General features: G+C 33.1%; 3 protein-coding genes across 3 annotated transcripts; 2 read left to right on the forward strand and 1 right to left on the reverse strand.

Moving 5' to 3' along the window:
• Window positions 1-330: 330 nt before the first annotated feature.
• LOC108215096 (probable inactive histone-lysine N-methyltransferase SUVR2) lies at window positions 331-14,062 on the reverse strand. The gene is made up of 11 exons (XM_017387438.2): window positions 13,833-14,062; window positions 8,559-8,785; window positions 8,393-8,425; window positions 7,658-8,303; window positions 5,594-6,816; window positions 5,202-5,473; window positions 4,571-4,637; window positions 4,400-4,450; window positions 1,883-1,979; window positions 709-789; window positions 331-574 (listed from the first exon to the last, which is right to left on the reverse strand). Exons 2-10 carry the CDS (start codon window positions 8,742-8,744, stop codon window positions 752-754), a joined length of 2,613 nt encoding a protein of 870 aa, XP_017242927.1. The 5' UTR covers window positions 8,745-8,785; window positions 13,833-14,062; the 3' UTR covers window positions 331-574; window positions 709-751.
• Window positions 14,063-19,967: 5,905 nt separating this feature from the next.
• LOC108212927 (ankyrin repeat-containing protein BDA1-like) lies at window positions 19,968-22,128 on the forward strand. The gene is made up of 2 exons (XM_017384637.2): window positions 19,968-20,770; window positions 21,189-22,128. Exons 1-2 carry the CDS (start codon window positions 20,198-20,200, stop codon window positions 21,954-21,956), a joined length of 1,341 nt encoding a protein of 446 aa, XP_017240126.2. The 5' UTR covers window positions 19,968-20,197; the 3' UTR covers window positions 21,957-22,128.
• Window positions 22,129-23,890: 1,762 nt separating this feature from the next.
• Window positions 23,891-25,465, forward strand: LOC108211849 (protein PLANT CADMIUM RESISTANCE 2). The gene is made up of 4 exons (XM_017383557.2): window positions 23,891-24,071; window positions 24,163-24,234; window positions 24,317-24,535; window positions 25,005-25,465. The coding sequence occupies exons 1-4, from the start codon at window positions 23,966-23,968 to the stop codon at window positions 25,193-25,195; spliced, it is 588 nt and encodes a 195-aa protein (XP_017239046.1). The 5' UTR covers window positions 23,891-23,965; the 3' UTR covers window positions 25,196-25,465.
• The last annotated feature ends 1,946 nt before the right edge of the window (window positions 25,466-27,411 follow it).

Genomic DNA, 27,411 nt, shown 5'->3' on the forward strand with positions numbered 1-27,411 from the left:
CAGTGATAAAGTTGATACCACAGTGATAAGTTTAATAATTAAATTAAACCCGAATTGTATATATTAAAAAACGGGTACATGACATGCAGTTTAATGCTTCAAATTAAATTATTTCTTTTCTGAATAAAATTTAAATAAAGTACATGCCGAGCAATGAAAAAAATAATATAAAAATGAATGGGATGGAAGGAGTATCAAACATCAATCGTCTAGCCAATCAAAAGTTGATGAATTCTGAGAACGAACCATTGCACCAGGTATATCAACTCTAGATCAAACCACATATTTATAAAATGGAAAACCTGCATTTGCAACTTGCAAGGCCTCAAATTTTAAACTTCAAAAGATTTTTTCCATACTTCAACAAACATAGAGTTGTTTACAGCCACAGTTTTCAAAAGTTTGTGAACAAACTGAGCAATGTATCTAAGTACGCGACAATGCTTAGTCTAACAAGACTAGAACATAACATGTCATGTAAGTACCAAATTACATTGGGCAGACGTCACCCAACTTTAACTAGCTTAAGAAAATGTGGGGAATTCATCCATGCCCGCATACACATCAGATACATCTGTACACAAGAAAATGCATATTCAGCTGGCAACCCAAATATAATGAATTTAAAGGTTATCGTTACTGGACATAAACTTGTTATGTAAGCAATATGTCCTTGTTATGTTTTTCTAAGGTATGGTAGGTTGTTACCTTGTTATTCCGGCTTGAAAATTGCTTAGAAGACCACATCAGGTCAACCTGTTACTTTTCTAGCTGCTGCAGATCTTGATCCTGCCAGACAAAAAATAGGATAAATAACCAAGTATATACTTGCCATGATGTTAAATTAAACTTCATCGGATATTTATTAGCAGATTACAAATATTCATTAATAGATTGGAAATGGAGTCGCCACAACTCCCATATCTTCCTCAGAGGCTTTCCTTCACTATCAGAGCCCACTTTATTCATTTTGCTTTAGTTTTGTTCTAGCTGCTTTCCTTTAGAAATACTAGTCCTGCCACTCGAATTAGCTAGTATAATCTAGCAATTGCATTTCCTCATCTAAAAAGCTAGGAAAATCTAGCAATACTGTTTTCCTTACTTGAAAAGCTAGGAAATCTAGCAATCTTATTAACATATGTATCAAATAGATAATATTTAAACAACAAAGCCAATGAGGAAATACAGGTTATAAAGTTAAGGCAGGTTGATAAAATACAAAAAAAAATGAATCTAAAATTTCTTTACATACTTATCTTATGGATTTAAATAAATGCCAAGTACATCATAGTTAAGACCAAACTCAGATTCATTTGGATCACAAAAGCAAGTAGAAAGGGGAAATCGGGTATACTAGATCTATAGGATACTGACACCTGCATTATGAACTTTAAATTCATTCCTCATAAAACAAAAAATTAAGACAATTATAATTAAAACAGAGAACTGATATTTGATGGTTTGAGAGAAAGAAAATGCTAAAATCAGCATATCAATTTATAAAGTTAACATATGTTTTCCGTATGTATCAGATAGATAATATTTAAAAGTAAAACAATTACCAGAACAATGATTCAGAAGATCAACTCATCAGAATATCTTGTTCCTCAGTCAAGTGACAATCATGCTGGTCAACTAGTCCTTTTATTATATATATTTCATCATCCATGTAATGCATCTTAGTCTTAAATGATTCTTGAAATTTTTTGCACATGTATTTGTGATAACATTTTCATATATGCTCATAAATTTCATGGAAATATTTCTAACCTTTTGGATCCCTCAAAGTAATCATGCGTTCTTTATACATATTGAAATAATATATGCAACAGACTAAAAATTTGATACATTAGCATGATTAAGTCTTAGGACGAGTACTTACTACTTGAGCGTTTAATGTTGCGACAGAACTTGCTACCACAACGGCAACGGAAGGCCTTCACAGGATGTTCATGATCATCAAAATCAATGCCATAATCCTGCAAGCATAACATATATATAGGCTAAAGTGAAGGAATTAAGGAGAAACATGGATAAATGACATAACCCGACCAATCATACACATTTTGCTTTCAGTACAGAGAAAAGTTTTAGCATTGATACATACAAAAAGATTCAATCAGTTCTAGAAACATTAAATTAGAGGTAGTTGTTAAGCTGTAGAAAGCCAGTTAACTAGCCATGCGGACCTTGAACATAAAGAGCAAAGAAAGGTCATATAGGAACAATATTCAATGCCTTAATGTTGTTTTTCACACATTGTTCTAACCACAAGTAACAAGGTTCCTGGATTGTTGAATTGTAAAGGGCTAGGGTATATAAAGCGTATTATATCCTTGTATCCTTATATATAACAAGTTAAGGACAATAATTTAGTTGTTTGGTATACTACCGCCGAACAAATATGAACCATAAGGTATTATTGTTTGATAAATGGTTGAGATTATATGAACCATAAGTTTTGTAATTGAATACGACTTTTATTCTTTATATGTTCTAAATACCCCAGTATAAATACGAATTGTTAGATCTTATTGTTTGATAAACATTTATATTCATAATAATAAAATATATATATATATATATATATATATATATATATATAGGGCATTGCTCAAAAAAGAACACTCTTAAAAGAAGAACAACACAGAACACTTTAGAATCAAATATAGAATCTCATCTAGAGCTTAAATTAATTTCAAATTTTAAGTTGATTAACTATTTATTATGAATAATAATAGAATCCGTCATGTTTAACAATAAATTTGGGTTAAAAATAACATGATTCTAGGTAAAATTAATCGTGCAAAAAAATATACACATGATTCTGTTCTGGATTCTATTTTGGATTCTATATTATTTTATAGCATAATGTGGATGAATTTGGATGTTAGATTTTATATATTAAGTTTAAGTGGTGTTTAACTATATAATTATAATCTTAACAAATCATTGTTTGTGAAAAATAAAGTGTTATGATAGTGTTCTGTGTTGTTCTTTTTTTAAAGTGTTCTGTGTGGAGTGCAACCCATATATATATATATATATATATGGGTGGGTTCTGGTACAAATTTACAAACTTACAAACTTTATGCGTTCAACACATATATAATTTGAGTTCAACATTTTTTTAACAAATTTTGTTGAACATCGATTAAATTTGTGTTGGAGAAGTACATCCACTAATTTTTCAATGTAAGAACTAAGTTAAACGTATTATATAACTAATATTTATGTTTCTAAACCCTACCCAAACCCCAGAGGTATAGGTTAAGCATCTTTATAAATATATTCAACATAATGATAATTAGTGTTCAACACCCGATGTTGAACCCCAGTTACAAATGTGTTGAATGCGCGATTTATATACGCGTTTTTTTAAAAAATTGTGATGTTTTTTCAAGAATTTTCAACATGGATACTTTTTATAACTAAAGATTAAAACGATGGGAGAATAAAAAAAAATTTATAAGTTTGTAACTTAAAAAAGTTTTTATTTGATCATATCCCTATATATATATATATGTATATATATATATAATATTTAAATTTGAAAATAATTTATACTCTCGATGATCTAAATCAATCATAATAAGGTTTCGTATATACAATATGTCCCCTCTTATTTTTGTGTTCTAAATAAAATAGAAGGAGATTCTGTAAAAATCAAAAGGAAAAAGGTTTTGTAGTTAGAATATGACTTTTATTCTTTTTATGTTAAAAATCAAATAAATGGAAGTTCTGTAAATAGAATATGATTCTTATTATAAAATTCACAACTATTTTTCAATTTTCTATTTTGGGATCTAATTTAATTTATAATTGTTAAATCATTACTAAATCCTTTTATTTTCACTCATATAAGAGTTTTGGCTCTAATCATGTATAAATCAGCATATGAAATATTAGTAAGATAATTCATAAAATAAATCAAATAAAAATATATTATATAATATATATTAATACGAATATATATGTTAAAGATATACGTACATCATACGAATTACTAAAATAAATTTATATTTTCAGAAAATATCCGTGCTAGTATCTTTAAATGCATTTAAAAGCTGTAGGACAGAGTACGGTTGGATAGCTCAGTGGTAAAGAGCTTATATTCTGTCGTCCCAGGTCCTGGGTTCGACCCTGGCTCACCCCAAGAGTTTCGTAGAACAGATACTCATTTGTAAGGCTATAAGCCATATTTGTCAAAAAAAAAAAAAAAAGCTGTAGGACAGACCACTGATGTGAAGTAGGCAACTCAATATGTTGGCAATTATGCATTAATGTCTATGAATCAACAGGTCTGTATAACCTTGTCAGAATACAAGAGGCAATACTGATTACTGCACATAATGGTGTACAATAAGCACAATAATTCAATTTATATTAATATACTTACCCAAGTTAGCTCTTCCAATGCTTTCACCTTTCTTGAAGTGAAGAAGGCTAACTGCAGAAAAAAAAAATACATAAAGCCATTAATATTCTACATGCATATTAGACATCCCCCGCCTAGGAGATGTGAAGAATAGCTGACATAACAATAAAGCATGCAAATATATTTCCTCACATGGTAGTAGTGGTGGTCAGGGGTCTCCACTTCCACAGGGATCTCAACCATTGTTGAATCGAAACACCTGGAAAGATATAAATCAGAATAAGCAAAAAGGAAAGAAAACGTGACTCGAGGTGTCCTGCACATGCGGGACGAAATTAACTGCCGGCTATAATGAGCTTAATGTGTGCATAAGCCTTTTATTTTAGCAACCCTTCCCTTTTCATGTTTCCAAGTTCTTGTTTCTCTACCTAAATGGAAAAATGATTAACTGATGCCGCAACTCTTGACTTATTTGTGTGCCAAATAGACTCACCCAGCTTGGAAGTATTCATTTGACGCAATAACAGATCTTTTTTATTTGATAAATCAAGTACATAAAGCAGTCCAGGAAGAGAACGATTAGATAAAAAGAATATACACAAATAAAAAAAACCCAACAACCTAGAACACAGAACAAATGGAAATTCAAAGACTATCAAGTTATACGCTTTATGTATACAAAACTCTAAAGGCTACTTTAAAGGAAGCATTCGAGGAATATAATCTACAGCAGTTCGGAAACCTTCAGCCAAAAAAAATCAATCGGAACTATTTTACTCAACAAATGTATTTCATAAATATAGACATCTGATTTAAGATTTACCTATGATTGATGAACCTTGCAACATTTCCATAATCTGTTGCATCCAGGCAAAGTGCTTCTTCGTCCTTTAAAACCCTTTCAGATCCCCAATCAGCATCGAGAAGCACAGGATATGAATGTGAGTGGTTGTTAAGGCTCTCTCTCTCTGACACTCGGTCATACAGTTCCGCATTGGTCAAAACTTCCCCAACATACTCACAAACAAAAGCCCCTTTTGGCAGGTCCTCTAGGGTGCGAAGCCCCCAACCTTTTCCTCCAGGTGTCATAAACACCTGTCAGATATGACAGAGTACACATAATGAAATTGAGTTAAAAGAGAAAAAATATACAAAACAATTTCCCAATTAACTTCATTAGCTAACAAAATTGCATTAATTTAGTCACTTAATGACCTGCAACTTGCGACTTATTCCTCGCTGTACAACTCGATTTCCACACTGCTTACTGCAGCCACATTTCCACCAGCATTCTTTGATGAATTTCCTTACTAAATGACCCTTGCAGGCATCCAAAATTCCATCATTTTTGGATCTTTCCAGAGGGCATTCCTTACAATAATATAAGCAGTGCTTCTTGGGATCACGATTCATAGAAATACATTCGTCTAAAAGTTCCTCTTTGACAAGGCCTTCCAAAGTGTAGGCATAATCACCGCCAGTTTCATGCGAACATGCGCAAGGTGTCAATGACAGCAGGCAATTATCTGAACAGGTTCCACAACCACTTTCTCCAATTCTTGCAAGAGAGAAGTTCACATATGCATTTTGGAATACCACATTCCGAGGTATGTAGCGAAATGATGGCGGACATTCGCTGTTGACATCATTTGCGAATGAAATTACAACTCTTTCATGCCCTTTGGCTATGTCATATACATCATCAACAAATTTAGTCTCTTCAGTTGACTGCTGATTCTGAAAAACTACAATACTTTGAGAATTACTGTGATCAAGATTGTCAATTTCCCTCTCCAAATTAACTATGCATTGGTTCTTGTTACCAGCATCTAGTTGTACAATGTCAGCTACACCACTGCAGGGTGGAGGGAGGCTTGGTACTTCAGGAAGAGCCATCTCAGGGTCACAGGTTATATATATTGGTGCATTCAAAGGGACAACTTGTCTGTCTGTAGCATTTGCAGAGTCCAATTCAGTATTACTTTCTAACATACCAATATCAGGGTTGACATTAATGTTTTCTTGTAATTCATTACTTGAACTAGTTCCCAGTTCCAAGAAACTTTCGCACATATCTTTCATCAGTTTCTTTAACGAGAAATTTGGATCCAAGGATTTATAAGACCTGAGACATTGAGCTTCGACTGTTCGTATGACATCATCTAGACTGGGCATATGAAAGTCAGGTCGTCCAATTGCAGATTTACAGCTCACAGAAATTTTAACCTCTCCCAAGGCTGTTGAAGCAACCTCAATGTCTTCGATAGATTTCTCTAGAACTTCCACAGTCTTGCAAGGAATTCTCTTTTCAGCAGTAGAGACTGCAATATCATTGTCTTGAGCAGTTTGATCTGCAGATTGAGGAACTACGAGTTGTTGCCCATCTGGCGCTGCTGTACAAGTCTTCCCACTTGCAGAATTTCCTTGTGCTAGGGGGTCTGCAAGATTTAAAAAATATATATATATTGCCTCAGGGAATTAAAATTTTAGATTGCACTATGATTTCTACTCATAGTAATAAACTAATAGAGAAGCGTTTATGATGCAAAAACCCATCATCGAACTTAATTTGACTACCAGCATTTAAGAAAAAAATCATGATAGGCAAATCAGGCAAACTTCTTTGCCTCAGAAACAATTGTAAAATCTTCACAGTCTGATCAAGCCAAGACAAACTAAGCGTACCCTCACATAGAACATGTCTGCTAGGTTTAAACTACTTTTCCACTAAGCTGGACTCAATGAACACCATCAGTAACACAAACTTTCATATGCATGCAAGTAGGATCTTAACCTCTCCAACTGTTCAGCTCATTTCTAGTCCTATCATACAAACTACGTATTCAGAAAGAATGACTAAAAGGTTTACTATGCATCAATTTCCATCAGCTTATTTTCAGAACTTTGTCATATAATCGGTATTGACATAAACCAAATTCAGTTTACTCACAAAGAGCCAAATGAGACATGATTCACAAGGATACCCCTTAACAAACCACTTAAACTAAGATTAGTTCAGATTCCAAAACCAAGCATAGCAACATTAATACATCTATGAGTTCATGCAACACTTATTCAACTAAACTCCAACTTCTCTTCACCTTATAAATTACTCATCTTGCAGTCCATAAACATACCATGTATAAAAGCATGACATAGATTAACATATTAGTATCCAACAGGGGATACAGTATATAAGTAGTGTATTAATATTCAAAATACCATCCAAATGCAATAAAAAAAATTGAGCAAATTTAAAGTTGAGGAGACAGTATTTACCAGGATTTGCAACTGGAACTTCAGATTGAGAAATGTCATCAGTTGGCTCATCTTTAGGCTTGATAAGGGCAAGATTACTACGGATCTTCTGTTTTGTCAGAAATACATTACCCCCATCAGCCATTGGCTTCTGCATTTTTGTTCCACCAGAAGACCTTTCAGAGATAGAAATATTTTCCTTCTGAGCACTTTGAGGTGTTTTTCCTCTAGCTCTCAGACGCATAGGAGAGGAGATGGAATTTAACGGAGTTTCCTTTGTCACATCTGGACAAGACTCATTCACAGGTGCAGTCTGCGGTGGAACAGATTTTTCTTGCACTGTCAAAGACTGAGATGTAACAGGTTGCTTGGCTCTACTTCTAGTAATCCTTTGTTCTGGAACAGAATGAGTTCCAGTCCTCAAAGTTTCAGAATTGGTTTTCTGGGGTGTTGTTACTAGCTGCATCTGATGCTGGGGATCTGCTTCAGCTAGACCTACTTCATCTGCCTCCACCTTCGGCTTTTTCAGCATAGCTACACCAGAACTGGGACCAGGACTGATCATAGAAGGTGATGCCTGATTTTCTTGATTTTTTAATCTAAGCCTTTTCAGAGGGCGTATCGAATCATCATCTACCTGATTTTCTTCCTCCAAAGCCTCCACTCGCTGAATTATATTAACAAAACATACATAAATTATTGGAAACACCTTGTAGTACATATATAACTGTATACAAGTAAAAATGAACTACTTACCCTAGGGTCATCGGTTTTCTTCTTTTCAGCTTCCTACAAAATGGTTGAAAGTGTTGAGAGAACATAAATTTTAATATATTTCTCTAACCATCTAATTTAAACAAGGTAAATATATTGAAACTGATAAGAAAGGGTTGTGCGAGAGTGAGACAGACAGAAAGTTTACCTCTGACTCTTGAGTATCAAATATTGCATCTACAAGTGCCCGATAGTTTTCTTCTTCTATGAGTTCCCAATTTTTATCATAAACTTTTAGGAGCTTTTTCAGAACTGGCTTTGTCACCTCTTCAGCAATCCCAAGATCTTTCATGGCACGGAAGGCTTTTAAGACTCGCGCATTAGGAGGTGCCATTGCTTGTAGTACACAAAACAAGCTCAAACTTCAAACTTTACCTAGAAAATACCAAATCTATAAGATGGGAACTAAGGAAACACTAAAAATGGCAATATGAAGCAAACTAAAAAATTGACATGAAAAAAATTCAATTCGAAGTTACAAAAATCCACAAAAAATCAATTGTGGAGAACCAGCAGCCAAAATTTAAACAAGGCCAATGAGGAAATACAGTTTATAAATTTTAAGGCAGTTTGATAAAAAAAAAATGAATCTAAAATTTCTTTACATATATATCTTATGCAAATAAATGCCGAGTACATCAATGTTAAGATCAAACTCAGATTCATTTGGATCAAAAAATCAGAGCACAAGTAGAAAGGGGAAATCGGGTATACTAGATCTAGGATACTGACACCTACATCATGAACTTTAAATTCATTCGTCATAAAAGAAAAAATTAAGAAAATTAAATCAAGACAAAGAACTAAAATTTGATGGTTTGAGAGAAACAAAATGCTAAAATCAGCATATCAAACCCTATTCAATGACAAGGCAATCCCTCCTCCCAGAGGAAAACAAAAACCTTTCAATGAATCAATTTGCCGATATCTTGTGTGTGTTTTAGAAAGCGAATGATGAACTTACTGGTTGTAAATTGGAAAAATGAAGACCTAAATTGATAAAAGGAATACCTAAATAACCCCAATCTAAGAAGTTGCTTCTGATATGTAATTTTCAAATTTAAGCAGAACTTTTGGGCCATAGTTGAACCATTTAAGTCCGGCAGTAGGCAAATGACTCTCTGGACTATGGAAACAGAAAGCCCAAGCGAAATGAAGGAAAAGTCATATTTAAAGTAGGAAGAATAAAAAAAACTAATTAGGCCATGTGTCAGCTAAGGATTGAGCTGATGATGATGATGATCTGACACAATAACTGGATAGATTGTTAGCAAATGAAGGATCCACAATACAGGGCCGGTGAATAGCATATGCAAACAGCCCTACCCATAGGGCCTCAAACTATGGAGGGCCCCAATTTTCAACCCCATAATATTTATACATTATGCAATATTTTAGTGTTGATTAATCCTTGATTTATATTTTTTTCTTACATTCTATTGTATGTTGATTAAATCCCTAATATATATTTCTTCTTGTGCAATTAGCCGATGGCCACTTATTATCACTTTTATGTAAATTGATATTATATATTCTTATGTTGGTGTTTTATTAAGAATTTAGTGATTATTTGCCCGCCAAAGTTTGAGGCCCTGTGGGTAAGGCAGTTGGCATATGCTATTCACCGGCCCAGTATTGAGGACCCCTTCATTTACTAACAATTTATCTTGTTATTGTGTCAAATCGTCATCATCAGCTCAATCACTAGCCGGCACATGGCCCAATTAGTGTTTTTTATTCTTCCTACTTTAAATGTGACTTTTTCTTCATTTTGTTTGGGCTTTCTATTTCCATAGTCCAAAGAGTCATTTGTGGTTCAACTATAGCCCCAAAGTTCTGAGTAAAATTGAAAATTACATATCAGAAGCAACTTCTTAGATTGGGGTTATTTAGGTCTTCATTTTCTCAATTTAGGTCTTCATTTTTTTCAATTTGAACTAGTAAGTTCATCATTCTCTTTCTAAACAAGACACACGCAAGATATCGGCAAATTGATTTATTGAAAGATTTTTGTTTTCCTCTGAGAGGAGGGATTGCCTTGTCACTGAATAGGGTTTGATATGCTGATTTTAGCATTTTGTTTCTCTCAAACCATCAAATATCAGTTTTCAGTTTTAATTAAAATTTTCTTAATTTTTTCTTTATGAGGAATGAATTTAAAGTTCATAATACAGGTGTCAGTATCGTGGATCTAATATACCCGATTTCCCCTTTCGACTTGCTTTTGCTCTGATTTTGTGATCCAAATGAATCTGAGTTTGATCCTAACTTTGCTGTGCTTGGCATTTATTTAAATCCATAAGATATATATGTAAAGCTATGTTACTCCGACTCTTTTATTTAGGTTTCCGTACCCGTGTCGGACACTCGGACACGACACTTATTTTGTGTCAGATCCTTTGAATAAAATGTGGATACTTTCACCTATTTAAAGATCAATATGAGTTAGACTTACAATTCAAAAAAAATAGAAATATGTAAGAAAAAAGAAATAAGGAAATTTGCAAAATCCCCAACAAAATTATGTCTGATTTCAGTTTTGTTGTTATTTTTTGTTAAGATGTCTAAGTTAACATACTTGTTTGTTAGTACATTAAGATTTGTCCCCTTATCCGTGTCCCCTTACCAAAACTAACAGTGTTCTTGTGTCCCTAATTTTCAAAGTTCCCAAGTCCGACACTCATATATATATATATATATATATATATATATATATATATATATATATATCATGTCTGACACTTCGTACCGGGTTCGAGTAACATAGAGTATTTTTAGTGGATAATTATTATATAATTTTTATATCTAATCACAAATTATATAGTTTACTTATTTTTTTCTATGTTATATATGTATAAATATATTTAAAATTGATAGTTTAATTTTGCACAGGACTTCCCAAATTATTGAGTCAGGCCTGCCACAATATACCATCCACACACACTCTAAGAAGATCACGTGGCGTTCGGTTAACCGAATATACTAACTAGTTACTGTTGTAGTATATAATATATAAATCTTAATAGTTATTAATACTCTAATGGTCGAATATCTAATTATTACAACCCACTTTAATAACTCGTCTCAGTTTGATCTTGGTCAATCTTTCAACTTAGTTTCATAATTTACGTGTATAATGTGGCTTAACCGGTCAAGTCAGTAAATGCATATCTCTGTAGGATTACAGTGACTTGCAGTTTAATAACGCATATATTTATGCAAAGTTCTTAGAAATATACCATCATGTTTGTGCTTATTTTACTGCTAGAGGGCTTGTTTCATTTTTATATTGTTTGTAGTTAATAGAGCATATACCAACTGATTACTGCATTGTAGATCATTTGCATTTCAGTTCATATCCAACATTTAAAAAGCGAACACTTTCTAAGAACTTGTAATTTCAAGATTATCACTTTTATTGAAATTCGATTTATCTTTTCTGTTTCCGATTACCAATTGGGTTCATTGGTTTCGAAACCAAATTAAGTTATGTTCAGTTTTCGGTAGGATTTTTGACAAAATACGGTTTCGGTTAATTAAATGCACGGCCCTGTTATTAAGGAACTAAGATCTATTTCTTCTTCTAACTATAAATTCACACAAAATACATTATTCTTACTGTATAAGCACAACGTGAAAATCAAGAAGATTTCTCGTTAAGGTGTCTCTGAGTCTGTTATTTGAAGGGACATGGCTTAGACTCAGAACATTATATAATATATACCAACAATTTCAAGTGATACCGTAAATGCAGGATGCTTACTAGGTAACACGCACATATATTGGACATATTATAAAACAACAAATGAATAGAATGGAAAATAATTAATCAATTATATCAAATTTTGAAGTTATTTTAATAGCACTATACAATCCTATATCATGCATAATATGGAGTTACCAACAACTTTCAAACATAATAATAAGAATGCAAATGGATCACATTTAACAATATCAAACAAATTACCAGTTGACATGATAAAAGTGCGAGAATAAAATTGGATAATTATTATCAAATCCCTTCATTTTCTCGTGATTAATAGAAGCTACTCATACAAAGAAGCCATATAGATATTATTGGACCATACTTGTGTTCAAAAAAAAAAAAAGTTACAGGGTATGTGTCTATGTCTAACATAGAATAAACTGCATCCGCAGTTCTTTACTACATCCTTGCCAAGATTGTCTAATTAAACATATTTTACTATATCATAGATTACACTCATTAGTCCCAAACAAGCTAACAATGTATATTCATAATACTTTGGTGATATGATATCTAACCATCCAATTACTAATAACCTCCTTGATTTAAATAACCTTTTCTTTCTTCTAATTAAAAACAGAACCAAATGCACTCTGTTTTAGAATTCAGTATACGACCAATATTTAATCTCAATAAATGTAATGTATATACAAGAACTTATGACAGTATCATAAAAACTAAGATATTAAATATTTTTTACACTATGAAAAGTACCAGAAAGATGGCGACTAAATATATAGTAATCCTGAATTTTAGTTAGTAAGAAAAAGAGTTTTGCAAAATATTATTTTTTAGCACAAAACACTGATAGACACCAGTAAAGGGCTTTGTATTCTTTTGTCATCATCCAGTCTTCATTAAATCACAAAAAAGGACTGGGCACTAATTACAAATTCTTCGCTACTTATTCTGTACTAAGTACTGAACCACAGAATAACAATAAGGGATTAATTACAAATGCTTGATAGGAATCCACAAGTATATACTAAACCATATGATATTATGATGAGCATCTATACTATAAGCTTCCCTGTGATACTGAAACACCTAACATCAGCTGGTCAGCTGGTGTAATCGAGCAACATGTGTTTCAAACATTAACAGGAATTTATTTTTAGACCTCAAAACATTGCCCACAAGTGTCCCTGTTATTTCAAAACACAATCATCTACTCAAACTCAAAACATTAGAAGGATTCGGAGAAGCCCTCATATTACTGAATTCTTGGTTTCCGTCTATCAAAAGACACCATTGAGTTTTTCTTTTATCATAAACATAGCCTATACAAGAAACAAGGCACTGAAACATAACTTACCTTCCTTTCCAAAGACACTAAAAGACCTCATCAAGAACTACGCATTACAACTTAATTTACCTTATTTCTCAAAAACATCAAAGATCTGATCAACAATCACCCCAACCAACCACCAAAACCCAAGAATTCAAAAACCCATTTCCCAAGAACCAAAAGGGTCTCCGAAAATGTCGCTAGCCCACCCTTCCAACCCACAAAACCCCACCAAAATACACACATACCCACATAAAAAATCTTGAATTTTCACACAAACCCAACAACAAATACACAACAACAAGCACATACACAACATATCAATCAAGAAAACAACAGATACAGATGGGGTTTGAGCAAGAACTTACATAAAACACAAACAGCCCTTCAATTTGCAAGAACAGAGCGAGAGAGGTGAAGAGGGTAGTCTTAAATGTAGAGAGTGAGGTGGGCAAGTGACGAGACGCGTGTAATATGCTTTTCTTGAGAGCTGTGTGTGTGTCTATGCGTCGTATGCGACTATTTTTGGGCAACTAATATATACTAGAGGAACATAACTAGATAGAGATCATGGGTACTTCAGTTTAAGTTCGTGTATGTGTGAGTGTGACCTAGTAATTCGGAAAATGTTACTCCCTCCTTGTGATTTCAAGAAAACCTATACGTTTTCGATTTTTCGATATGCGATAAAGTTTTGATATATGTATGTTGTGAGAATCTGATATTTTCATGTGAGATTATATTTGTTTTGTTGATTGTACTTTGTTGACAAAGTAGATACTCCCTCTGTCCCATTTTAAATGTTTGACTTTTTAACACGTATATTGAGGTGTAAAAAAACAATATCTACACTCAGTAAAAAATTTCAATTCTTATATCAAATAAAAGTTTAGACTTTAAACTTTTATTTGATATAAATTTTATAAAAATAATCATGTTTAGATGTAATTTTTTTAACATCTTAAAATACGTGTAAAAAAGTCAAAAGCAGTTAAAATGGGACGGAGGGAGTATAACATATAAAAAATAGGGGAATTATCTTGTATATTGTTTTTTCAATCTTATTTTCAAAAATACTACCTTATCCAATCTTATTTTCAAATCTCTAAAATATTTTCAAAAATACTACCTTTTTGAAAATATTGTCCAAAAATACGGTGGTTGCATATGCAACTATATATGCAACTACAAATCCTGATTTCAAGTTTCAGTTTTCAAATGTCATTTTCGACCTCATATTTGGAATCCATATATGGATTCCAAATATGAGGTCGAAAATGACATTTGAAAACTGAAACTTGAAATCAGGATTTGTAGTTGCATATATAGTTGCATATGGTTGTATTCAGTTGCATATGGTTGCATTCAGTTGATTCTATTGCAATCTAATGGCCCCGCCAGGGGCACACCATACATCCGTTGCAACTTACAGTTTTCAGTTGCATTTAGTTGCATATGAGGTTGCATTTAGTTGCATATGAGGTTGCATTCAGTTGATTCTATTGCAATCTAATGGCCCCGCCAGGGGCACCCATACTTCAGTTGGAACTTACAGTTTTCAATTGCATTTAGTTGCATATGAGGTTGCATTCAGTTGATTCTATTGCAATCTAATGGCCCCGCCAGGGGCACCCATACATCATTTGGAACTTACAGTTTTTAGTTGCATATGAGGTTGCATGCAACCTCATATGCAACCGAAACTGTAAGTTGCATCTGATGTATGGGTGCCCCTGCGGGGCCATTAGATTGCAATAGAATCAACTGAATACAACCTCATATGCAACTATATATGCAACTACAAATCCTGATTTCAAGTTCCAGATTTCAAATGTCATTTATATATATCGATTCCAACGATGAGGTCGAAAATGACATTTGAAATCTGGAACTTGAAATCAGGATTTGTAGTTGCATATATAGTTGCATATGCAACCACAGTATTTTTGAAAATATTTTAGAGAAGGTAGTATTTTTGAAAATAAGATTGGATAAGGTAGTATTTTTAGAAATAAGATTGAAATCGTGGTTATGAATAAAAAAAGCCCTAAAAAATACCCAACTTTTCATCATTTTTATAATATTTATATGTATTTTATTCAAAAAGTAATTTGATTCAATTTATTGACTTTTTACTCATAAATGTATACTGTAATATTTATTCTCAAGATTTCATTTTATTCACTATTATATATATAAATTAGATATGAATATAAGATATGTCAAAATAATCTTAAATACTCTGTAAATAGCTATACATTATATATTATATTTTTGATATATAAAGATAGTATTTGAAGATTGGGTACATACAAATGATATCTTGGTGATACGTGCTCAATTTTTGTAAATTATTATTATTTTTATCTATTTGTGATGAAATTATTTCGTACAAAAAAGAAATTTTATTTCTAATTCGATAATTAAAGCATAGAAATAATCATAACATTCATAAATATTTATAAGACACTTATTAGGACATTGTCGGACTTGTTCTTAGCAATCTTTTGCTATTCGAAATCATACATTTCTAGCCTGCTTTCACAAATTTACCATCAAGAAAAATTTGTAACAAATGCTCAACATCAATATCACCCATTGGACACATGATTTTTGTTTGCATCCTTTTGTCTCGTAATAAATTGTGAATATGTAAAATGTATTACATAGTATGTCATAAGAAGATTCTTACCTTTTGTGATATATTCATATTCTATAATTTCATTCTACCTTTATGAACTGAGCTTTGTTTGCATTCACTAAAATGATTGTGGAAAAATATTTTTCTTGATTCATAAAAATGACATTATTCATTTATCTTAATATATATATTTTTAGACTCAATATTAGAATCTTTCTATTTGCCAATCAAAAAAAAAACGTTCATTCAATAAAAGTCACAATTTTTGAAAAATTAAGTTAAAATATAATTTAAACATATAAATATTTGAGAAAATTGATTAGAATAAGATTAAGTAAAAATAATTAAATAACTAAGCTATCTTCTTTAAATATAATATATTATTAAAACAAAACTTTTAATATGCAAACATTGACATGATAGTCAACCAGCATTTTACATAAAACATCCTGCCAATTTTAATTTTTCTAGTTGTTTTAGACTAAAAATTAAAATATAATTCAATAATATATCTCCCACTATTGTTTTGGGATTCGGAAATTCGATTGATAAAAGGAGGTATTTGTATAAAAAAAATAAAGAAAGACAATAAACAAATTATTAATTTTTACAAAAATAATTTATTTTATGTATTTAACACTCAAAACTCACTTGTATTAATTTTGTAAATCAAACTATTATACATATTATATGTTAAAATAAAAAAACACTTTTACTGTTTGTTAACTTTTATAAACTTAAAAGTAAATTATGTGGTTGAACTTTACCTGTTTTCGCATTTTGGTTGTCAAAATTTTAAATTTACAGTATAGTAATTTGATATTGCTTTAAAAGCGGCTGGTAGCCACCTTTTCAAAGAATTAAAGTAATATTTGGCAAATTTGAAATTTCAGCCACAAAATTATGAAATCGGATAAAATGGGACTATCATTTTGCAATTTACTCTGAACTTGATCACAATCTGAGTGGGAGGTAGTACTCCTGTTACATTGCCGCGCTGATCATTTTGAATCTATTTACTGTGCCCGTTTCTTTGTAGTATAATGTGTTTTAATTTGCATGCATTTTCTTCTTCCTCTTCTGTATAATTTACACATTGTCCCTAACCTTCGTGCATAAATCGCTGGTATATAAAGGACCAATGTCTAGATGTATTTAGCTTGTGCTTGGTTGCGACTTTCTAATGCGATGCCCCGGATGTATCTCATGAACCACCCAGGTTGCGACTTTCTAATGCGATGCCCTGGATGTATCTCATGAACCACCCAGGTTTTCGATCGTAAAATTAATGTATCCAGTGGATAATCCGCATATCAATTCAGTTCCATTGATCACTTGTATAACTGTTTGGGAGTGCTGTTAAAAATTGCTGTGCGGTCAGAAAAAGTGCAGTTTAAAAAGTGCTGTTGTAGAATTCAAATAACTGTTTGAGTTATAATATAAAAATAATAATTTTTTTGGTGAGGTTTGATAGTGAAATTTGTAACGGTTTATTGCAAAAGCTGAAAACAATTTTTTTCAAAAGCATGGGGGACCTGCGAAAAAGCAGCTTTTTAGCTAAAACCTGTTGTGCAGAGAAGCTGTTTTTAAATTTACCAAACAGTTTTTCACCTGTTTTTTTGCAAAAAGATGCTGTTATGCGGTCTACGACAACAACCCCAAACAGGACCTAAGTACATATCAGATCAGCCTGACATAAACTATAGAAAAGAATTTATTTTTTTTGAGTAAGTTTCTAAATTAAAGTCTCAGAGCTGGATTGAAAAGAATCTCAAGCCTTTTGTTTCTGGAAAGCACCTGCAAAGAACTAAGAAAAGTCTCAGAGCTTTTCTACATTATATATAATCGGTTAAATGTTCTTGTTCTTCTGTTAGAGTCTAATGATCACCGTGATTTGATAAACACCAAAGATGTCGATGGCAACACTATTTACTCTCTGCAACAGCTTTGAAACGGATGCAGGTAAAATTTCATTCACAGGTTTGTGTATTATTGCTTTGGATTAAATAATAACTCTAATATTCCATATATTGCAAAATCAATTTTTTCTGTTTTAATAAGGTGAATAATCTCCGAGATGACATAGAAATGAATTTAAGCTTTCGCAGATAATAAAATATATGGTCACGAGTAGAGGTGATCAAATGGATGTAGATGTGTTACTGTAGGAGGGTACTGAGATCACAGACTTGTTACGATTGTGGATGAAAGTCCAGAAATGCTTGCTGTTGAGTGAGTGTCAACCCAAGTCCCGCATCGTAGAGATTACATCACAAACTGGCAACCTCTATCACCACCTCATCTGTAAACAACTAATAACAGCCATCGATGCAACAGTCACCACTGTCCTCTGTTTGCCGCGGATTCATTCTCTCCACGATATTAAAAACTTTTTATCCTGACTAATATAAATTCATTGAATTTTAAAAGTATTACTCTTCTAAAGTTTGATTTGGAAGAAACGAACAGAAAAGATAGTTCAATAAACCAAATTAAACCAATTCTGCTATTCACAAATTTTCAGGTAGATAACCAATAAAAATGAAATAACTTCTAAGTTTAACTTTGGAAATTCAGGCTTAATATGAGTTGAATCCAACATTGTCAAACACCACACCGCTATACAATCACCAAAGAACTACACGAGCAACCATTCACCTAAGAAGGTAAGATAACAACTTTTTCAAGTTGTTGGAAATGAAGTAAAACCGAACATGGCAAGCGTTCCACTGAGTTCTTTGTATGGAAGGACTATGTCACAGACGGAACCTGCAGAGTTGCAGGTAATACCAGTCCAGTTACAAAGATAAGTGAGATTAGTGAGTGACCAAGAATCGAGTAAAGGAGACCACGCTAGGCTGTTCTTCCATTTCACTAGAGCTTTCTCTTGTAGTAGATACTGTACCAAGATTCATCGGAAGTAAGGACAGAAACAATGCAAAAAGGAGAAAATGACAAGACTTTCAGAGTGCATCATGTTTCTTTCAATTTAATCAGTGATTCTATATCCAATAAGGCTTTATAATAGGGCACCTTGATTACATTTTAAGTATTGATCCTGTAATGACCAATCGGATAGTGCTGCTTTACCATATTGACTGGGTAGCTACCAGATTAAGGGCATTCTAGTAAACCATTGACCCATAGGGTGTAATTTAAACTTTGCATATTGGACTTATACGTCTTAAGAATGCGAGTTCTGCTTAATTAAGTTCTTTATAAGAGTGAAGTATAACTCAAAATCTGTGATCATACATTATCTAATTCAACTTCTGCTATTTCACACCATTTTTCTTTACAACAAATGATGTTTCTGTATGTACTTTTCACATATTAAGAAGAATAATCTCTGGGCCTTCGATTACATTTTGTAAAATTCTTCAGGTATTGGAATATGATTGTCCATGTCCATTGCAAAAGTTTTCAATCCTGCCTACTTTTCAATCCCTGGAAATTAGAGCTAATGGGTGCGCTAGGTCTCCTTGAAGACTTGCAAAAATAGACTTAGCTTTGTTAAAACAGGTTAGTTGAAGCACTGAAGCCTATGGTACACTTGACAGAAGCAGAATTCAGCTCCATTGCTCCAATATGTGATAAATGATTATATAAAAAACCTGTTCAATGCCAAATATTAGAGTCTTTGTATAATGGTATAATAATAATCATTAAATAAAAAAAACATATTCAATGCACTAAATTCCAAAAGTCTCTGGAATTCTCAAAATGTTGTGCCTGTTAGATATAATCCTGTCATGATCAAGCTGGCCAAGAAAAGATCATGATCACGCAGGCCAATGATTCGAAAGCCGTCAACAATATATTATTGAAACTTGAAATGGTCTTGGAAAGCCGTCGAGTCCAATGACCGAAAGGAGAAATCAAAAAAAATATATATGTCTGTAGCTTCATGAGCCTTCCAGCGTCAAGATGGTAGATTTCGAGAAATTAGTTTCCGGTGAGTTCCATAACCTATACTTATATCACTTATATATAGAAACAGCTATATATCCTCTGTTGTCCCAGGTACGACTTTGACTCAGCTCGAGAATTTCTGAGAACAGATACTCAATTGTAAATTGTATAAGTCATATTATGAATATTGAGGTGATGGAGAAGAAGCTCTACGATGCATGTTTGAGAGGAGATGTTGACAAGTTGGAGGAACTGATAAGAGAAGATGAACTAATTCTTGCTCGAGTTTCGATATCGTCTTGCTTCAACCAAACAGTCTTGCATGTAGCTTCTATGTTAGGTCATTTTAAATTTGCTGAATCTATCCTTTCTTATAAGCCTGACTTCGCAAGCAGGTTAGATTCACAAGGTCGTTCGCCTCTTCATCTGGCATCTGCAAACGGATATGCTAATATCGTTATACTCTTGTTGGAGTACGATCCGAAAATGTGCATTGTTCTTGATGAGGATGGAAGGACTCCTCTCCAGTTGGCTGTGATGAATGGTCAGCACGAGGCTGTAAGTGAGTTGATAAAAGTTAAGTCCGAGTTACACGAACAAGAAATAGGAGAAGTACTGCAATTGTGTGTTATGTATAATCGTCTGAATGTTCTGGTGCTTGTATTAGAATTAACTAGCCAGCATTTGTCCAACAGAAGATATGACAAAGGCAAGACTATTTTACAACTCGCAACATCTTTGACAAGGACACAGGTAATATCTCTGAATAATTATCTTACTGAATTATATGCTGTAATATATGGTGATCAGTTTCTAGAGCCTGTTTGTCACGGCTTAAAGCCGGGACTTAAAACTGTTTCTGACTTTAGCTGAAAACTGTCTGTTTGTGTAATAAGGCGGAAACTGAATTAAAATCATAAATAAGTCAAAAACTGACTTTAAATAACAAGTTAGTTTGATGTATTGTTTTGAGTGACTTAATTTTTTTTGAACTTCTTTTTTGATAGAAGTTACTCATAAGTCATAAATTACTCATAAATCACTTTTATTTTTATTGTGACATTTTTAATAACTCATAAGTCACTAATAAGTTAAATTTATCCAAACAGACAGTTTAAGTTTCCAACTTATCCAAACCGCCTCCTAATTTAATGGATTTATAATCACACAGATAGTAAAATACCTGGTGACTAGAAGTGAAGTGAATGTGAATGCAGTAGATCAAAACGGCTTCACAGCTTTGGACATAATAGAGCAGATGCCCAAAGATGTCAAAACCATCGAAATCAAGGAGCTTCTCATCTCAGCAGGCACATCGAGGGCTAAAGAAATCAAAGCAGCAACCAAGACTCGTAAGAGTGTAAAAAGATTTACAATCTTCCAAGACAAAAGAGAAAAGAGAGACAAGACAATGCTCATAGTAGCATCCGTCATAGCTGCCATGGCCTATCAAGCCGCGATTAGCCCTCCAGGCGGTGTCGCGGGAATGGACGCCTCAGTATACTCAGATCCTTCCCCTTCTAATGGAATCTACGATCTCGGACCAGCAAATTCACTCCTAGCCTACTTCTACCCGGACTTGAGCAACGCCTTCTGGATATGCAACACGATCTCCTTCATGGCCTCTCTGAGTGTCATTTTTTTATATGTTAGCGGTGCAACTCTGAAGCAGAAGTTCTTTATCTGGCTCATACGAGCGGCCATGTGGATAACTCTGTCGTCGATGACAATGGCGTATTCGTGTGCTGTGGCAGCTACTACTCCGGAGTATGAGAATAACAGCACACTTGTTGCGCTTGTATCAGGGCTAGCAACATGGCTGGGATTGATTGGTCTGGCGATTGTGGTTCTTATTTATCGATCTGTACGGTACATTGTGAGAACAAATAAAAGGGAAAGGACAGCTGGTAGGATGAAGATTAGGACTAATATTGTTTAGTAATAATAAACATGTAATCCATGTTTATAAATGATGAGTAGATCTAGGAAGAGGTATGAAAGATACACGTGTTTCCCTAAATTTTTGTTTTACAATTTTTCGTCATTCTAAATATTTTGAAATTATAAAAGTGTCTTATAAAATTTAAAAATACATAGTTATTTTCAGGAAATTCGCCTCCCGAAATTTTAGATGAGAGGGACAAAGGGAATAATTGTTTATCACTCCAATTTTACCAACTGACGGATTTAAAGTGAGAGGAGTGGGGTACTTGCCCCCACTTAACCTTCAGAGTAGATGTATATTTCTACTACCAATTTATTCAAATGGTTTGGTTGCCCTCATGGGTTAAACTGTTGTGTGTTCTATGGGAGGTGCAGGTTTTAAACCTTGAGACAGTTATTATAGTTGATTTTTTGCCCTCCTATCCTTCAGCAGATTTTTTGCCCTCATGGTTAATTAAGTTTGGATTTTGGTGACATACAACTTTCTTGCATTCTTGGTGAACCTGCATATCTGGAGGTTAATTTGATAATCTGCATATCTGCATATCTTGGTGAACCTGCAAGTGCAGATGGGTGCGGTGTTTAGTCATATTTTTAAAAGGAATTTTCAGAAATTATTAGTTATTAGAGTATGCATGAAACCTTTATTACAAACGGTTTTTCTAATGTGTGCTCAAGGCACACAATAGGCACCAACTCTCGTGAAAATGATTTATTTTGATCGGTGAAATTGGTGTGAATGCAGGGGACCATTATTATTTATTATTCATCCACCGATCAATTGTGTGCACACGGTACACCACAGAAAATCCCTACGTCTGAAGTTTTCCGAATACATTGATGATCTGCATCGTGACGTCACTTAAACCTTTCCAGTTGCATCACTCTTGTACCTAACATGATGTTGTCTTTATTCCACGTTATTAGAGAAGAAATGAATATTCAATTATTCATACCTAACATTTCATAGCTTGATAGTTATATTGGAGTTGATATTAATTTAAAACTCAATATCTAAGTCAAAATTTTGTATTATACATTTACTTTACAGCAACATTATTGCTATGACATAATTCAGTTTCCAATTGATCGTCAATTAATGCACGTACAGAAACCGTATATGAGGCAGTTGTAGTCGTCTCATGCATGCAAGTGAAAGTCACTTCTCTCTTCTGTAATGTAAATCTAGTGAAACCAAAATTTGAACTCCCTCCCCGGCGCTTAATCGGGCATTTCACTATTTGCACGTATTTCAAAATTTATAGTATAATTACATATTTTTTGTATCTCATAACAAGAGTGCTTTGATTTTTTATATGTAAATTGAGGTGTAAAGAAAACACATCTCTACATATTATTTTCAATTTTTTTCCAAATAAAAATATCGATGTTACAAAAAAGTGAATTCTTTCTTAAAATAAAGAAGTGATTAGAAGTAAGAAGTAAATAAGTTATAAAGTGTTAGGAAAAGAAGTAGAATTAAGCTCTGAGGGAGAAACTTACACATTCTCAACTTTTTAAAAGTACTTCTACTTACACAAACAGATCAAAAAAACAGAAGACAAAAATAACTTGTGCTTCTTAAAAACAAACACGCTTACGGATCTATAGATCTCGGTGGGTGATTGATATATGGTGGGTGATTGATATATAGAGGCCGTTTGGCCAAATTTAAAAAAAGTGATTCTATGTTTAAAGTAAAGAAGTGGAGTAGAAGTGAGAAGTAATTAATAAGTTAATAAAGTGTTTGGAAAAAAAGCAGAAGCTGTGAGGGAGAAGTTAGAATTCTCAGCTTCTTAAAAGTGCTTCTACTTCTTTACACAAACGGGTGAAAAAAAGAGGAAGCCAGAAGCAGAAATTGCTTCCGGTTGCCAAACAGCCCCATAATATTAAATTTTGTTGATGGTTTGTAGCCTCTATATATATAAGTATCCACTGGATAGCTCAGTGCTTTAACATAAACACTGTAATATTACTAGCTAGTGTGAATTCAATCTAGTTAAAATGCAGAAGCCTAAAGCCAAGATACAACCCAAAGCCAAGATGCAACCCAAAGCTCCCGGAGAATGGACTACCGGACTGTGGGGATGCTTTTCCGACTGGGGAAACTGTAAGTTTTCAATTTATTTATTTTTTCGCAAAAATACATATTTATTCTATTTCTATACAGATTGTATAATGACAATGTTTATGTATTGCAGGTATCACTACACTGTTTTGTCCCTGCATTACTTATGGACAGATTGCTAATATCGTTCAAAAAGGAAAGACTTGTAAGAATTCGATGCATGTACTAAAAAATAAATTGAAATTCAAAAATGATTTTCTGGTAACTATATCAGATTATATGTGCAGCTGTTTTTACTGAGGCCAGGAATTATGCAACCATAATGTATTTTACCGGGGGATGCTGCTTGTATTCTTGCTTTTCCCGTTCGAAGCTGAGACATAAGTACAATTTGCCTCAGTCGCCTTGCAGCTTGCCGGATTGTGCTGTTCAATTTTGTTGCGAGCTATGTGCTTTATGTCAAGAGTATCGTGAGCTTCAAGGGCGTGGATTCAACATGGCCATTGGTAAGCTGGCTAGTTCTTACGCCCAAATACCAACTCCATATATATGCGTTTTTTTACAGATATTTGTGTATTTTCACCTAGAGGCGGTTTGTTTCAACTTTAACCCGGGCTTAAAGTCGTTTCTGACTGCATTTGTGTAATAAGTCATAAATTAACTTAAAGTTAGAATTATAAGCCGGAAACTGATTTAAAACGAGAAGTTAGTTTGAGGTAATTTTTCCAGTAACTTAATTTTTTTAATTTTTTTCCAATAAAACTGAGTCATAAGTCATAAGTTACCTATAATTCCCTTTTATTTTTATTATTGATTGTTTAATAACCCATAAATCATTAATAAGTCAAAATTACCTCAAGTGAGATTTTAAACTCCTACTTATCACAATGATTAATAAGACATTTTATTATTAGTTTCTGAACAAGAGTGTTTAATTAAGAAAATTAAATTTAACCCAATGATTTTCCTTTTTAGGATTTGATCTAAATCCGACGGACGAGGATGGTATGATTAATGCTGCATCTATCAATCAAGTGCTGACTCAAATCAACACACTGACTAATCAGGATGGTACTACTAATGCTGCACCTGCAAGTCAAGTGATGACTCAAGCGGACACAACGAACAATCATCAGAATGATCATCACGATGATTATCAGGAGTAACAAGAACTGATTGGAAAGATAATTACGCGAGTTCTTTGTACTGATATCATTTATGGGGCCGTTTGGCTGAGCTTAAAAGAAGTGACTTATTGCTTAAAATAAAGAAGCGGATTAAAAGTGATAAGTTGGTTTGGACTTATAAGCTACTAGAAGTGTTTGGATATCACGACTTTTAAGTTAATTAAGTGTTTGGATAACTTAAATTATAAGTTAGTATAGTCTCACAATTTTGTAATATAATTTGTTATATTTAAAAATAAATTATAACAATACAAGATTTATTTCTCGAATTGGATAGCGAATATGAATTTAAATAATTATATTACAGTACTGCAAGGTAATACAGTAACGGTAAAGTGTAAAGCCATAATTACATAATTTAATATCTATAACAATAAGTTTTCTGTGTGAAGTGGGGAGAAACAGGGTTGGTTTTGTGTTGTAATAAGTTGGAGCCCAAAATAAGCTAGGTTCACTAGCTTTTTTTTTGGGCTCTCTTCAGCAAAAATTAAGTGCTTATACAATGTTGCCAAACGGATGATTTTTAAGTGAAGTGGGCTTATATAACTTTTGAGCCCGTAAGTTGATGTCCCAAACACCTACTATGTGTATCTCATGTTTGGTACCATTTTCAAGCTTGATTGCCAAAGCAATATTAAGCTATATATGTACTATATGATCTTAAATTGTTGATGGGGGCTTGTGAGACTATTGTTAGCTAAATTGTGATCCTAATTAAGCTCCATGCTTGTAAAAGATGATTCAAACTTAATTAAGAGCGAGTCCAACAATGTCCTAAATTGGTGTCTTGAGTTAAAATTTAAGGCATTTGGATTAAATGTGTGCTCCAACAATGTCCTAGTGGTGAACCATTAGGACATCCAACAAGTGCCTCGTTTTTGAGGCATGCACTACTAAGCATGTCCTAAACCAATTTTCACAATAAAATATTAAATTCCCTCCATTTCAATGAATCTCTCTCCTCTTACTTTTTCACTTCCCTCCGATACTAATTCAAATAAATTATTATTTTAATAATAAGACACAATTATAGGCATATTGTTGCAGTTTATGTATCAAAAAGATGTCCTAAATCATCATGACACTATTTTTTATTATATTTTTAAGGCACTTCCTAGAACATTGTTGGATTTGCTCTAAGCTAATCCGGTTGATGAGAATGAGAATATCGTTTTGATATAAAAATATATTAGTATTTCATTAATCTCATTCCTGTTAACTAGACTGAAATCTCATGATCAGATTTACTTAACTGTTTTAGGCTCCGAGCTTGTGAACAACTGTTCGTAACTGATTAATCAATGATCTGCTTGTGTGGGGAAACTTAATCATACCTGCTAATCAATTTGTTAATCATGTTGACAAGAGTCAATCAGAACTCTCGCTCCTATCTTATAATTTGCGAAAGTACAGAAAATTAGAAACTTTGCCTTTATTCATTTTGTATTACATAACACATGATATTTTTGAATATTTTTTCAGAACCCTAATAACTAAGGGCGGGTGGGAATTTTTGATAAATCATGGCGGCGGGCAAGGACTTCCGGCAGCGGAGGTCCAAGTGATGCATCGAACCACGCAAAAGTGACATCACCAGTATAAATTATACTGGAGTAACAGGAAAAAAATTTTGGATCAGGTCCCTGCAGTATCTGCAATTTTTACACTGTTTGATTAACATTTCAACTGAAACCAAGTTTAAGTTTAGATGAACAGGTCTCATCTAAATGTAAGAGGTGTTTTTACTGCTGGAGTGAAAATGAGGAAAAAGGGCTCACATATATTTTTAGCCCACCTTATTTATGATATTTTGTTAGCATAACAATGAAACAATCTTCAGAGAGGGAGAATGTGGAGAGTTTACACTTGCACGTCATTTCTGGTGGATGAACTTTGACAGAGAATTGTGTGGCACCAGCCTCGCCCCACATGTTACTATTAGTCATATGATATTACTACTACTTTAATAAATGGCAGAGGTCCAATCATTTATCTTATATTCTCTCTCAATTCTTTACACGTTTTTCCATTACCTCACATTTTAGGACGCATATAAAATATATTTCACAAAATTTTTGAATTTTTTTTAGAAAAATTTAAATAGTACATATTTATTTAGAAGAAAAAAAATTCAAAATAATTTATGAAACTATATTAACATCAAAATGCGTGCCGTTCCGTCGCACAATGTAAAA

Source organism: Daucus carota, chromosome 3 (genome assembly GCF_001625215.2).
Source record: "Daucus carota subsp. sativus chromosome 3, DH1 v3.0, whole genome shotgun sequence".
In the NCBI taxonomy this organism is placed as follows: Eukaryota; Viridiplantae; Streptophyta; class Magnoliopsida; order Apiales; family Apiaceae; genus Daucus; species Daucus carota.

Coding starts and splice junctions, on each gene's coding strand:
- LOC108215096 (XM_017387438.2), bottom strand. CDS start 8,744: ATGGCACCTCCTAATGCGCGAGTCTTAAAAGCCTTCCGTGCCATGAAA. Junction 8,426..8,558: donor TTGATACTCAAGAGTCAGAG/GTAAACTTTCTG, acceptor ACCATTTTGTAG/GAAGCTGAAAAGAAGAAAAC. Junction 6,817..7,657: donor AGTTCCAGTTGCAAATCCTG/GTAAATACTGTC, acceptor TAAATCTTGCAG/ACCCCCTAGCACAAGGAAAT.
- LOC108211849 (XM_017383557.2), top strand. CDS start 23,966: ATGCAGAAGCCTAAAGCCAAGATACAACCCAAAGCCAAGATGCAACCC. Junction 24,235..24,316: donor CGTTCAAAAAGGAAAGACTT/GTAAGAATTCGA, acceptor TTATATGTGCAG/CTGTTTTTACTGAGGCCAGG. Junction 24,536..25,004: donor TGGATTCAACATGGCCATTG/GTAAGCTGGCTA, acceptor TTTCCTTTTTAG/GATTTGATCTAAATCCGACG.
- LOC108212927 (XM_017384637.2), top strand. CDS start 20,198: ATGAATATTGAGGTGATGGAGAAGAAGCTCTACGATGCATGTTTGAGA. Junction 20,771..21,188: donor CATCTTTGACAAGGACACAG/GTAATATCTCTG, acceptor ATAATCACACAG/ATAGTAAAATACCTGGTGAC.